This window comes from Talpa europaea (genome assembly GCF_964194135.1).
Source record: "Talpa europaea genome assembly, chromosome: 9".
Lineage (NCBI taxonomy): Eukaryota > Metazoa > Chordata > Mammalia > Eulipotyphla > Talpidae > Talpa > Talpa europaea.
Window position 1 is genome coordinate 1,216,019 of NC_140076.1, and position 13,221 is coordinate 1,229,239.

At 69.0% G+C, this 13,221-nt stretch overlaps 2 protein-coding genes across 2 annotated transcripts; one reads left to right on the plus strand and one right to left on the minus strand.

Moving 5' to 3' along the window:
* Positions 1-282: 282 nt before the first annotated feature.
* Positions 283-2,985, plus strand: TPRG1L (tumor protein p63 regulated 1 like; the record flags this gene model as incomplete). Its single annotated transcript, XM_084244237.1, has 5 exons — positions 283-501; positions 900-991; positions 1,120-1,296; positions 1,827-1,980; positions 2,505-2,985. 5 exons carry the CDS (start codon positions 283-285, stop codon positions 2,697-2,699), a joined length of 837 nt encoding a protein of 278 aa, XP_084100363.1. The 3' UTR covers positions 2,700-2,985.
* A 1,139-nt stretch (positions 2,986-4,124) lies between these two features.
* Positions 4,125-12,620, minus strand: WRAP73 (WD repeat containing, antisense to TP73; the record flags this gene model as incomplete). Its single annotated transcript, XM_084244045.1, has 12 exons — positions 4,125-4,267; positions 4,446-4,637; positions 4,999-5,124; positions 5,749-5,854; positions 6,375-6,452; positions 6,535-6,669; positions 6,869-6,955; positions 7,294-7,397; positions 7,897-7,969; positions 9,338-9,454; positions 9,823-9,975; positions 12,552-12,620. The coding sequence occupies 12 exons, from the start codon at positions 12,618-12,620 to the stop codon at positions 4,125-4,127; spliced, it is 1,383 nt and encodes a 460-aa protein (XP_084100171.1).
* Between the last annotated feature and the right edge of the window lie 601 nt (positions 12,621-13,221).

The following is a 13,221-nucleotide window of genomic DNA, read 5'->3' on the forward strand; positions in this document are numbered from 1 at the left end:
CGGCCCCGCCCCAACCCGGCTCGTAAACAGGAAGTGGGCGTGCGCGCGAAGGTCGCTTCCGGCGCGGCGAGGGGCGGGAGCGACGGTGATCGGCGGCAGGGCGGGGCCAATGGCGGAAGACGGCTGGGGACGAACCAATCGCGAGGGCGGGCGCGCGCGGCCGGGGGCGGGCCCCGAGGCGGGGCTGCCGGGCGGAGCCAATCGCGGCGGGCGGGGGCGGGGCGTCGGGGCGGGGCGGCGGCGGGCCGGGCCGGGCCGGGGCCGGGCGGCGGCGGGGCGGCGATGCTGCAGCTGCGGGACACCGTGGACTCGGCGGGCACCAGCCCCACGGCGCTGCTGGCGGCCGGCGAGGAGGGCGGCGCGGGCGCGGGCGCGGGCGCGGGCGCGGGCGCGGGCGGGGGGCGGCCGGCGGCGGGGTCGCCGCTGCGCCAGACCCTGTGGCCGCTCAGCGTCCGCGACCCCACGCGCCGCGCGCGCGTCAAGGAGTACTTCGTGTTCCGGGTGCGCCGGGCGCGGGCCCCGACCCGGCCCCGATCCCGGCCCCGGCCCCGGCCCCCGACCCCCGCCCCGGCCCCCGATCCCGGCCCCGACCCGGCCCCGACCCCCGCCCCGGCCCCCGATCCCCCGCCCCGGCCCCGGCCCCCGATCCCCGGCCCCCATCCCCGGCCCCTGATCCCCGGCCCCGACCCCGATCCCCGGCCCCGGCCCCCATCCCCGGCCCCTGATCCCCGGCCCCGACCCCGGCCCCCGATCCCCGGCCCCGGCCCCCATCCCCGGCCCCCATCCCCGGCCCCGACCCCCGCCCCCGATCCCCGGCCCCGGCCCCCATCCCCGGCCCCTGATCCCCGGCCCCGACCCCGGCCCCCGCCCCGCGCGCTGACCGCCGCCCCCGCCCGCAGCCCGGGACCATCGAGCAGGCGGTGGAGGAGATCCGCGTGGTGGTGCGGCCGGTGGAGGACGGCGACATCCAGGGGGTGTGGCTGCTGACCGAGTATGCCGGGGCGGGGGCGGGGGCGGTGGGGGGGCGGTGGGGAGGGGGACCGGGGGCGGGGCCGCCTCGCCGCCGCGCCTGCCTGAGGCCCACGCAGGCCCACCGTCCGTCCGTCCGTCCGTCCGCAGGCTGGACCACTGGAACAACGAGAGGGAGCGGCTGGTGCTGGTCACCGACCAGGCCCTGCTCATCTGCAAGTACGACTTCATCAGCCTGCAGTGCCAGCAGGTGGTCAGGATCGCCCTGGACGCGGTGGACACCATCTCCTTCGGGGAGTTCCAGTTCCCCCCCAAGTCACTCAACAGGTAAGTCCCCGGCGCCCGCCCTCGGGGCCAGCCCCAGGGTGGCCCTCCCCGGGCTGGGGGAGGGCCTGGGCCAGGGTGAGGACGGACACGTTTGAAAACGTCGGTGGACAATGTCAAGCACCGATTTTTGTGCTTCAGGGGAATTTCCCCAAGCATGAGAAACCCGCACCCCAGCGCAGCCGGTCGCACTGAACGGTGGGCTTTAGGGTCTTGACAGGAGCTCTGAATGGGACACTGGAGGCAGAGCGAGAAAGGTCTCAACAAAGTGAGGCTTCCAGGAGAAAGGACCGAGGTGGACAAGTGTCTTGCAGCCCGTCAATGCGGCGCCCGCGATCGATTAAACCTTAGTCGTTGTGGAGGTTAAACTGCTCGCCAGAACGACGTCTGTCACCTGCCATCCCGCCGGGGACCTGGCACAGGCGCTTTCCTGTCATGGCCACGGGGCCTGTCCTCCCCTGTCACCGGGGGGCCGGGCCCTGCCAGAGCTGTGGCCACTGTGTGAAGTCTGGTTCCATCTTTTAACTTGTTAGGCGAGAAGGCTCTGGGATCCGCATCCAGTGGGACAGGCAGAGCCGCCCCTCCTTCATAAACAGGTGGAACCCCTGGTCCACCAGCATGCCCTACGCCACCTTCACAGAGCACCCGATGGCCGGAGCCGACGAGAAGACGGCCTCTCTGTGCCAGGTGAGAGGGCAGTGCATCCCCCCAGCAGGCCATGGCTGTGGCCTGCACGGCCCAACGCCGAAGCCCCAGTGGGCAGTTGAGCTGCTGGAGAAACCGAGCACATAAGCTGCACGTTCCAGATGTCAGCAAGCCCAGGGCAGAGCGGCCGGCTGTGGCCAGTGGTTAACAGAGCTGTGACGTGGCTTCCCATTGCCAGGCCAACTTGGGCAGGGGCCGGCAGGGTTCTGCTAGCCTGCGACGGGGTCTCTGTGAGCAGAGGCCTCAGGGCCCGCGGAGGCACCTGCTCGCCAGTTGCCAGCCACAGCCTGGGGGGGGGCAGGAAGGCTGAGCTGGGCCTCTGAGGCAAGCACTCAGGCCTGCAGAGCGCTGCGCGGATGCTGGGCTCACCCAGGAGGCCTGATGCCGCCACGTGCCACACCGAGGGCCATCAGAACGTGGCTGCAGCAGCTCTGGGGCGGGGGGGGTGTTTGTCCCGGGCTGGCCTTCTCCAGGTATGAACCTGGCGGCCCTGTTTTCTCTTTAAGCTGGAGAGCTTCAAAGCCCTGTTAATCCAAGCTGTTAAAAAGGCCCAGAAGGAGAACCCGCTCTCGGGACAAGCCAACGGCGTGCTGGTCCTGGAGCGCCCCCTCCTCATCGAGACCTACGTGGGCTTGATGTCCTTCATCAACAATGAGGCCAAGCTGGGCTACTCCATGACCAGAGGCAAGATTGGCTTCTAGCGGGCACCGCTCCTGCCCGCCAGGCTGGTGTGGGCTCCTCAGCCGGGCAGGGCATCTGGTCCAGTGAGCAGCTCAGACGCGGGAGGGCCTCGCGGCCTGTACTGGCCGGGACTCCACTATCTACGCCTGCCGTGTCCTGTCCCCCAAGTGTCTCCATGTGGCTCCTGCTCCTTCCCGCCCGGCCCCACAGCATGTCAACCACTGCCCCGAGAGTCCAGGAGCGCACCCGCTGGCACCTCCCTGGTCTACCCCTGGTAGGCCCCTGGTAGGCCCCCTGGTAGCCCGGGGGCCTGGGCCTGAGCCCACGTGCCTGCACACATGGTGTCCAGGTTTGTATTTTGAAACTTGGTCCATTTTCTCAAAACTGAGCAGAAAAGCAGGCAGCGGGCGGGTGGGCTGGGCAAGCGACGTCTGCTGTCAGCTCAGAAAGCAGCTCCTTCTGTGTAAGCGCGTCTGACATTCATCTACACGACTTCCCAGGCCCAGAAAGATCTGCAGGCGGCCATGCCAGGCCCTGCTGTCAGTGTGGACGGTCACCTTAGTGGTGGCTCACGCGAGGCTGCGCTGGCATGTGCCAGCACCCCCACTGAAGGGCCCAGTCTGCCCTCTGGGGCAGCGGTAGAGGCAGCAAGGCCTGCGGTTTTCCCAGGCGGGGGACGCACTCCCCGGCGGGCTCAGGCTGGGACTCGGGGCTTCTCTGGGGCCCTGGCACCCCACACCCTCCTTGCTTGCTGGCTTGATTGGAGCCTCTGTGGATAAACTCTGTGTGCTCGCACGTGTCTGCCTCCTTGTTTCCCGCACAGCAGCACCCACTGGTATGCGAGAGCTGGGCATGGAGCCTGCCCGTGTGGGCCGAGCCTTGGCTGTCTGCCAGTGGAGCCACGGGGATGGGTGGGCGGCCGGCGGCGCTCTAGGGAAGGACCGCGATCAGGAAACGGACCTTTTATGTGGCTGCACTTGAGGCTTCAGCTGTGTCCTGGGAGTGGGCTCAGGACGCGAGGGGCTACCCCCCACAACTGGGCAGACCCGGGTCAGGCCCGCCCCACCCCACCCTGGGCTAAGCCCAGAGGGCTGGCCCTGTTCCCGGCAGGGGCACACCACAGTCAGGCTGGGGACCCCAGCCTGCCCCTCCCCACACTGCAGGGCAGACCCCGCAGGCCGGGCCACTTAGGGCTCACCGAGTCCCTAAAACAGTGAACCTAACAATTTAAAACCAATCCAGAAAACCTCCCTGTGACTGAAATTGCTCCAAAAAAATAAGCATCAACCATTTCATAAATTATCATTTATTTTAAGTAAGAAAAGCCAGTTTATACCATACATATTTACAAAGACCCTGAATATAGAAAAATAAAAGCAAGTGGTTCCGCGTGGAGCAGGCCCGGGCAGCGACCCCCGCCCAGAGGTCCTGGCGGTGCACAGCACCTACATGTGGTCCCCCAGCTGCCCCAAGGCCGCGCGGACCCCCTCCTCCAGCTCCAGGAAGCACAGGCAGAAGTGGTCCCTGCTGAGGAGGGCCAGCGCGTCCCCGCGGCACTGCCAGCACAGAGACAGCACCTGGAAGTCACCTGGAGGACACAGGCCCGAGGGTTAGTGCAGAGGGCCGGGGTCAAAGGTGAGCACGGCCCCTGCCAGACTTCACGGGCGCACGATGGCCACCCCAGTCAGGCAGGGCCCCCTCCTCGCCGTGCCTGGCACTGGTCACCCAGAGACAGCAGCCTCCGGTGCCTGTGGCCTGGGACTCACCTTCCCCGGGCACCTGCACCGACAGGCAGCCGGCGGGCGACCACAGGTACACCTTGCTGCCCGCCGTGCAGACGGCCAGCCGGGGCCGCTGCGGGTCCCACTGGAAGGCGCGCACGGGGGCCCGCTGCTCCAGCACCACGGACAGCCTCAGCTTCCGCACGTCCCAGATCCAGACGGCGTTGGGCACATTGTCTAGGGGCAGAAGCAGCCCGTCTCAGCTCCCCACAGGAGGCACGGGGGGAAGGGGTGGCAGTGCTCTGAGGTAAGAGCAGGCGCCAGGCCCTCCCCGGGGATGGTCGCTCCCTCAGGCTTAAGGAGGCTCAAAAGCACACGTGTGGCTTTTCCGACGGTCCTATAAACGTAGGCCCGTCTCGTCCAGAGCGGGCAGGACACTGCTCTTCACCGTCAGAGGTGGGCGGGGTGGAGATCAGGCCGGCCCTGCTGCCTGCCCAGGCCGAGAGGTTCCTGTGGGCTCTGGCCACACTCAGCAGTGCCCGCGCAGCCCTGGCCTGCCCAGCCCTGGGGATGGTGGGCACACGGTGGTGACACTGACCGTTCCTCGTCGCCAGGAAGCAGTTGTCGGGACTGAAGGCCAGTGCGCCAATGCCAATTTTAGGGTTCGCCCTGTCAGTCACGGGCTTCAGGGCCTGCAGGGACACTGGTACCGAGGCGATCTCGACTAGAACACGAGAGGGCCGCGGTCAGCTCGGCGGGGCGCGCCATCCCGGATGCCTGGGCCTATGAGCGCTCGGCTCGAGGGAAGACAAAGCCTGGACATTAAAAGCAGGGGGGTCCCTGCAGGGGTGCCCGCGAGTCCCCTGGATGAGAGGGCGGCCGTCACCCTGGGGCTGGCGGGAGGGGCCTCCCTGCGGACGCACTCGGCTGGGGGCCTGGCAGCTCACGCCTCGGCACGGAGGCGCCGTCCACAGCTTTCCTCGCGCCGTCACGGCTGCAGCTGGGTTCCTGCTGGTCCGCAGGCCGGCCACGTCTGGCCCCGACTGCCCACTTTGCAGTTGGGACTGGGACACCTGCTGCCCGCTGGGGCCACAGCTGCCCACAAGCCTCGCTGCCTGGACCCCCACCCTCTGGGCTCGTGACTGACGGGAGCTGCCCTAGGAGCTGGGCAGCCGTGGAGTCTGGATTCTGGAGACTCCGTCTGCGCAACAAAAGCCTCCCGGCGGCCCCCACACCGTCCTCGCCACCAGCCGCGTGGCGCCCAGAGAGGAGCGCACACTGAACAGAGCACCCAGCACCCTCGCCCGGAGCACCCAGCACCACCTGGAGGCCCAGCCCGGCTGCTCACACTTGCTCTCGGCCGAGGAGCGGGGGCCTGCGGCGGCCCGGGGCGGCGGGAAGGGGTGGCGGCCCAGCGCCAGCCGCGGGCTCTTCTCAGCCTCCCGGTACACCACCTGGGGGACGCGAGGATACTCAGGGGCGGCGCCGGCTTGGGCCTGGCTCCCCAGGGGCTCCCTGGTGCGGGCACAGGCACCTCTGCCTGCTCCCCGCAACACCCACCTGTGACTCATGGGGGTGCGCGGAGTCCCGAGGGTGGGGCTCGGCCTGCCCCCCAGGGTCTGCTGAGCGAGCAGATGCACACAACCCTCAGGACCTCTGCGCCCCCATGCCCGCAGGCCTCTACTGGCCCCATCACCTCCTCTGGATGTCAGCCCCGCAACCCCGGCCACCCCGGGGAGACGCCCAGGCAGGGCAGGGGACACAGGCCTGTGGGAGGTGGGGGCCGCCCACGGCGCAGACCAGGAGCGCAGCAGCAGCCCGGGGGAGGGAGGCTGCGCTGGCCAGGAGAAGCCCAGGCCACAGGCAGAGGGCGAGGCGGAGGGTGGTGGCGTGACGCCGGTGTCCCAGCGAGTCCCGAGGGTGACGAGAGCTCCCTCCCCCAGGACAAGGCCCAACGAGCAGGCGCACACTCACGACTTTGGGGTCAGTGACGGCGGCGGGGTGCCCGAACTCCGTGAGCATCTTCCAGGTCACGTGGTTAAGGATGCGCACCTGGCGGAGGGGGGGGGGGGGGCGCGGTCAGGCCCGTCTGGCCGTCCGCCCCCGCCCCAGCCGTCACCCGCGCGGTCCTCACCTTCCCGTCATAGCTCCCCACCGCCAGGAACTGACTGCTGGGGCTCCAGGCCACGGCCTTGATGCCCAGCGACCACTCGTAAGCGGAGAACGCGGACAGCAGCCGGCCGTCCAGGGAGTACAGCAGGATCTTGTACTGCGGGCGAGAGCGCCTGTCAGCCCGCGTCCAGAGGCGCCAGCCCTGCGCGCGCCGAGGTGGGCAGTGCAGTGGACAGCGTCCCAGGGCGGGGATGGGGCCCCCAGCAGCACCGAGGCTGAGGCGGGGAGCAGGGCGGCGCGTGGCGGGCTGCACGGGGAAGCGCGGCGAAGGCTGGGCTGGGCCGCGCCCGCACTACCTCCAGACAGCTGTCCCAGGCCGCCAGCACGCAGCCGTTGGGGGCCCACTCGATCCCGGCCAGGTCCTGGGTGTCCGTGTCAAAGTGCTTCCGAGGGGAGAGAGAACAGTCACTTTGGAGCTACTCCCTCCAGCACACCCGCCAGCCCGGCGGCGCCTCTGCCTGGGGCCTGCCCGCGGCGGTGACCGAGGCTCGGCCTCTCCCCGGCTCCTCCCGGCCGGCCGGGCCAGCTCCTTCCAGACCAGCCAGCAGACGCTGCCTGCGGGTGAGGGGCCCTCGGGGCTGGCCGCATTCCAGAGGTTTCCCCCAGACCCTGGGGGCCCATGGCCCTGCCCCGTCAGCAGGAGGCCCCGGTGCGTGCGGACCAGTCCTCCGAGCGGGCCGGGAAACAGCGGCCACCCCTCCGCGGCGCCGCCCCGGCTCACCCTCAGCAGCTGCCAGTCGCTGCAGACGAAGATGCTCACGTAGTCCCGGCAGTCCCGCCGCTCGGCCAGGGCCAGGTAGCGGCCGTCCCGCGTGAAGGCCAGCCCTGCAGCAGGGGCGACACCGCAGGGGGGGCTGAGGGCCGGGCCGAGCCCGCCCCGCACCCCGCCCCGGGCGCAGGGCACGGGACCCCGGCCAGCGGCCTGCCTGCCGTCGCCCTGGGGCCGGACTCCCTGAGGGAAGCACGCGAGGTAAGAATGTGGAAATACACTGGCTGGAAATGAGACACCGGGGCTGCCGGCGGCCGGGTGTCCCCAGGACGCCTGTCGCCTGTCCCTCCCCGGGAGCACGTGGGACAGAGCTCCCGGCCGGCCAGCCTGGGGCGACGGGCCTGGCCTCGGGAAGGGCTGGACCCAGCGCGGCGCGGAGCTGGCAGGGAGGACATGTCACCCCCGTCCTCGACACGGCGTCCTGGAGTCTCTGGGGACAGATGAGCCAGCGCAGGGGGCACAGGCGGCACCGAGGCTGCGTCAGCGTACGCTGCAGCTCCCCAGGAGGAAACGGTCAAAGAACCGCGAGAACGGGCTCTCCAAGAGCCGACTCACCCTGCTGGCAGGACTTGGGGTACTTGATGTAGGACACGGACTTGGTGCACAAGGACCACACGGTGATCCGCAGCTGTTGGGGGGAGGTGGCAAAGGGTCAGGTTCTTGGAAAGACTCCAGACGCCACGCCCGGCGCTGCTCACTGGCTGACAGTCGCGCCCGTGTTCTCGACCTCAAAGCGCCACCATGTCCACCGGTGATCCCAGAGCCCGTCGGCCAGCAGGACGCATGGCCTCCCGTGGGGGACGAGCCCTCTGCTCCTGGACACAGTGACCCCCAGGCGCGGGGGCAGAAGGCGCGTCTCTCACCTCACAGCCGGGGGGGGGGGGCTGCCCTTGCTGGCCCGGCCGCCCTGCTCCTGGGACAGCGGGAACCTGAGCCTCCTGTGGTGCTGGGAGCCGCCCGGGGCTCCTGCCCGCACCCCGGTCCCCATCCTGACGCCCGCTCAGGCAGCCACAGCCCAGACGCAGCACAGCCCCTCAGCTACTGGCTGGGCACGGCCGGGCCCCGGGCCCATCACCATCTCAACAGCCACCACGGGAGACCAGCGGAGCGGCCACCACGCTGGTCTCGGGGGACGCCCGCTCCTGCTGACCCGCCGCAGCTGAGTCCACGTGGGCGTCGCAGGGAGGGCTCTGGGAGACGCACCCCGTCCTGGGGCTCGGTTCTGCAGGTGCCGACCTCCCCTCTGGGGTGCGAGCGGGAGCGGAGGTCACACCTCAGGCGCCCCGCAAGGCAGGACGTGGCCCAAAGGACCTGAGCGCGAAGCCTCAGGCTGGGCCAGGGGAGCTCAGATAACCCCTCTGAAAGCGCCCCGGGGCCTTGGGCACGTCAACGGACGGCAGGCACGTGTCCAAGGGACGCGCGTGCAGCCACACAACGTGGGCGAGGCCTTCAGCTGCCCCTGCAGGGCTGAGACGTGTGCCCGCCGTGCAGGCCAGGCAGAGCCGAGATGTCCCGGAAGGGCGCCCACACGCCTGCGGCTGGGAGCAGCCCCGCGCCCCGTCGCACAGGCCGGCCCCAGCAGCCTGACGGTCGGCAGTGAGGCCCAAGGCAGCAGCGTCACCCCTCCCCGCAGGCCGCCGGTCACGGCACTCCTGCTTCTCCCCGCATTTAGAGACACGGCAACAGCCTGCGGCCGAGGCCCTCCCCCGTCAGGCTGGGGCGCCTCAGCACCAGACCAGGCAGCGTCTAGGCCGGGCCGGAGTAGCGCAGAGTCCGCGGAGCAAAAGGGCGAAGCCGCCACCCCCAGACCAGAGCCCCGGGGGAGCGCAGGCTCGCGCGGCAGCGCCGTCGCTGAAGGAAAGGACGGCTTCAGCCCTAACCACCCAGAGAGGGGCGCTGAGCGAAGACGCATGTTTTCTGAGCTGGGCGCAAAGAGACGACACGCGCCTCCAGACCGCGGAGCTCCGACCCCAGGCGCCCCGCAGCCCCCGCTCACGTGGAACTCCGTGGTGTTGAGGATGTGCCGGCCGTCCGGGCTCCAGCAGGAAGCCACCAGCCCCGCGGAGCCTTCGTCGATTTTGCAGTGCCACTCGGGCTGCTCCAGGGACCACACCTGGGAGCAGGCGCAGGACGCGGCGGTCAGCGACCGTCAAGCTAAGGACCGCCACGCCCCACAAGGGCCGCGCCGGCAGCCCACAGGACCCTGCCCGCACCTGTCTGTCCCGCCCACCCGCCCGTGCGGACAGGCACCGGGTCCCTCCCAAGACGGACCCGCTGGGCACCGGGGGGGCCCTCTAGACGCATCCACGACACCCCTGCTGCTGAACTGACCGTCACGAGCTCAGGATGTTTCTGCATTTGGGAAGCCCGCGTCAAGCTGGTGGAGACCCAGCACGACGTCAAAGAAAACCACACTGCCTTCTCCCCTAAACTAGGAGAGGCCGCCTGGCCCCACGCTGGGGCCCCGCTAAGAGGGGGTACCTGGACGAGCCCCCGTCTGTACATGGCACACAGGATGAAGAGGGAGTCGGCCGACCACTCGACATGCTGGATCTGGTCCAGGCACGTGTACAGCTGCAGGATCTGCAGGGAGTGCGCATCCCGGACCACCAGTCGGTACTGGACGCAGGAAGCCTGGCCATGGGGAGGGAAGCGCTGAGGTCCCACGCTCTCTGGCCCGGCCCCTGCACCCCCACTCTGGCTCGTCACGCCTGGATGGTGCGTCCCCACCACGCAGGTGCACAGTCGGCGCGTCCCAGGCCCAAGCCGGCCGAGACTCTGTGGAGTCATTCCCTACCTGAGCCGGCAGCCTAGACGCCCACAGGAGAGGGGCTGGAAAAGCTCTTCTGTGAGCTTAAGGAACCCTCTCCTAGTTTTACCACCCTCAGGCGATTTATGGGGAGAAGCCTCACGGTCAGTGAGAAGACACGGCTGCCCCTGGTGTGCACCAGGCTCAGGGCCACCCCGTCTGAAAGGCGAGATCTAGGGTTCAATTCTGCCAATGGGGAGTGCTCCACGGGGCTCTCCCACCTACTGAGAAGCCGCCGTAGCACAGGCTGGCCTCTGCCCTGGTTCTCGACTTGGATGTCCAAACCCTGGCATGTCCTAACGCAGGAGCTGGGACCCATGCCGTCCACTGGGGCAGCTATGCGGAGCTTTGGGCGGGGCCTGGACACTGGGAAGACGGAGCCTTGAGGAGGAAGAACTCGAATGTCCCTCCCCCTTACTCAGTGTCCACAGGAGGGAGTCCCAGAAACAGTGGGGTGCACAGTGCTGCAGGTGGGGAGCACATCCATGCTGGAGGGGGCGCCCTGTTCCCCAGGGGCAGAGACCGCTGCACCCGGGCCCCCCAGCCTGTGCCCTCTCCACCTGCTGTCCACCTGCGTCCAATCTCTCACCCTTTCAGACACCGGGACACGGAGCTGCCGCTTCCGAGGCCCATGAGCTTCCCCCTAAACTAACAGAACCCAGGAGGGCCGTGGGTCCCTCTGATCTGCAGCCATGCTGGCCAGAGGTGTGACCTTGGGCCCTGCCACCTGTGACTGGTGTGGGGGCGCAGTCTGGGACTGGCGGGGCCTCCAGGGGGGCGGTGCAGGACCTGAGCTCAGCTGTAAGCTGGCTGGCCACAGAGACAACCGCCATCTGGTGGCAACAGGGGAGCGGTAGCCTCCCAGGGGACAGCAGAGGCCCCCACACCTGTGTCAGCTTATCCCTAGTGCCAACTGTGAGTGTTCACATTACTGCTGTTTCCTTAAAGACAGTTTGTGTTGCGTTTACCAGCAATACAAGTGAATTAAGTGAATCTAAGTGAATTAAGTTTTATGTTGAGTATATTCATCTGCTGATTTAGATTAGTTTTCTAATGTTAATTGCTTCATTTTTTGTAACTCTTATTTAAAGTCAAAGAAGATCATTCGTTTGTATTTTACAGATGTCCCTTAAAAGGAAAGTCACCTGAGTTTTCTATGGAAAAAGGAAGAGAGGCTGCAGAGGGCAACTAGCATGTCACTATTTCCGTCACGCTGTAGCTTTGCAAACTGCAGCCTGTAACAACCACATCTTCTGAAATGGTGTCTCTGTACCAACACTGGGAGAAACCACACTGAATCTGTTGCAAGACATTAAAACCGCTAACAGGGATCTACTTTCTTCAGAGTTTAGGACAGAACTCTGAGAGACCGACTCCAATGAGGTTATTAAGGATCCCAATCTTTTGATCAGAAGGTAAAACGCACCAAACTCAGGGGGGACACATCACCCTTCTCTTTATAATTCACTGAGACTTTCGTAAGTGACTTAAAAATTAATTTATGGGGTGAACTTCGAAAACATACCAAGGTTTCTGGATGCTATTTAAGCTAGACTGTGTCTGGTGCACCTGCGGGGTGCCCCTGCTCACCCCCCTGCTCACCCCCCTGCGGGGTGCCCCTGCTCACCCCCCTGCGGGCTCCCCTGCTCACCCCTCCCTGCGGGCGCCCCTGCTCACCCCCCCCTGCGGGGCGTCCCTGCTCAGCCCCCCCTGCGGGGCGCCCCTGCTCACCCCCCCCTGTGGGGCGCCCCTGCTCACCCCCCCCTGCGGGGCGCCCCTGCTCACCCCCCCCTGCGGGGCGCCCCTGCTCACCCCCCCCTGCGGGGCGCCCCTGCTCACCCCCCTGCGGGCTCCCCTGCTCACCCCCCCCGCGGGCGCCCCTGCTCACCCCCCCCTGCGGGGCGCCCCTGCTCAGCCCCCCCTGCGGGGCGCCCCTGCTCACCCCCCCCTGCGGGGCGCCCCTGCTCACCCCCCTGCGGGGCGCCCCTGCTCACCCCCCTGCGGGCGCCCCTGCTCATCCTCCCCTGCGGGGCGCCCCTGCTCATCCCCCCCTGCGGGGCGCCCCTGCTCATCCCCCCCTGCGGGGCGCCCCTGCTCACCCCCCCCTGCGGGGCGCCCCTGCTCACCCCCCTGCGGGCGCCCCTGCTCATCCCCCCCTGCGGGGCGCCCCTGCTCATCCCCCCCTGCGGGGCGCCCCTGCTCATCCCCCCCTGCGGGGTGCCCCTGCTCACCCCCCTGCGGGCGCCCCTGCTCATCCCCCCCTGCGGGGCGCCCCTGCTCACCCCCCTGCGGCACCTGCGGCGCCTGCCCCGGCCCCCGAGCCCCGAGCCGCTCCGCCCGGGAGGCAGCGACCCCGCCGCCCCGCGGGGTCCCGCCCTGGCCGGGCCCCGCGGACGCTCACCAGGTACTTGCCGTCGGGGGAGAACTTGCAGAGCAGGCCGGAGAGCTTGAACACCTCGGAGAAATTCATGGCCGCCGCCCCGGGGCGCGCGGGGCCGCGCCGAGAGCAGCCGAGCGCCCGCCGACCCGCTGCAACCGCCGCCGCGCGCCCGGAAGTGACGAGGCGGAAGCGCGCGCCCGCCAATCAGGGCTCCCGGCGGCCGCGCGGCATTCTGGGCCTTGTAGTTCGCGCGCCCCGCGCCGCCGGGCTCCTCGCGAGCCGGGATTTCCCGGGAGCCGCGGATGCGCCCCTGGGTCCGCCCGCGGGCGGGGCGCGCGGTCCGGTTTGAATTTCGCGGGAACGGTCGCTCGTTTCTCGGCACGAACCCGTGCCCCGGGGCGCCGCGCGGCCAGCCTTGCAGAGAAATGATCCGCCGACCCGAAATTCAGATCTAACTGGGCGACCGCGGGGTCACCTGCGTTCGGGGCGCGTCCCCGACGGGGAAGTGGGGCGCACGCACCCCGCGCTCCTGCGCCAGGGCCGCCACGGGCCGCGGGTGCGCACCGCGTAGGCTTCACCTTCCAGGTGGGCAAGAGCAGACGTCCGCGCCGTCGGTGTTGGCGCAGTCCGGTCCCCCGGGACCCCGGCCCCCCCTCGGTCCCTCCCCGGTCCCCCCCCCCGAGCCTGCACC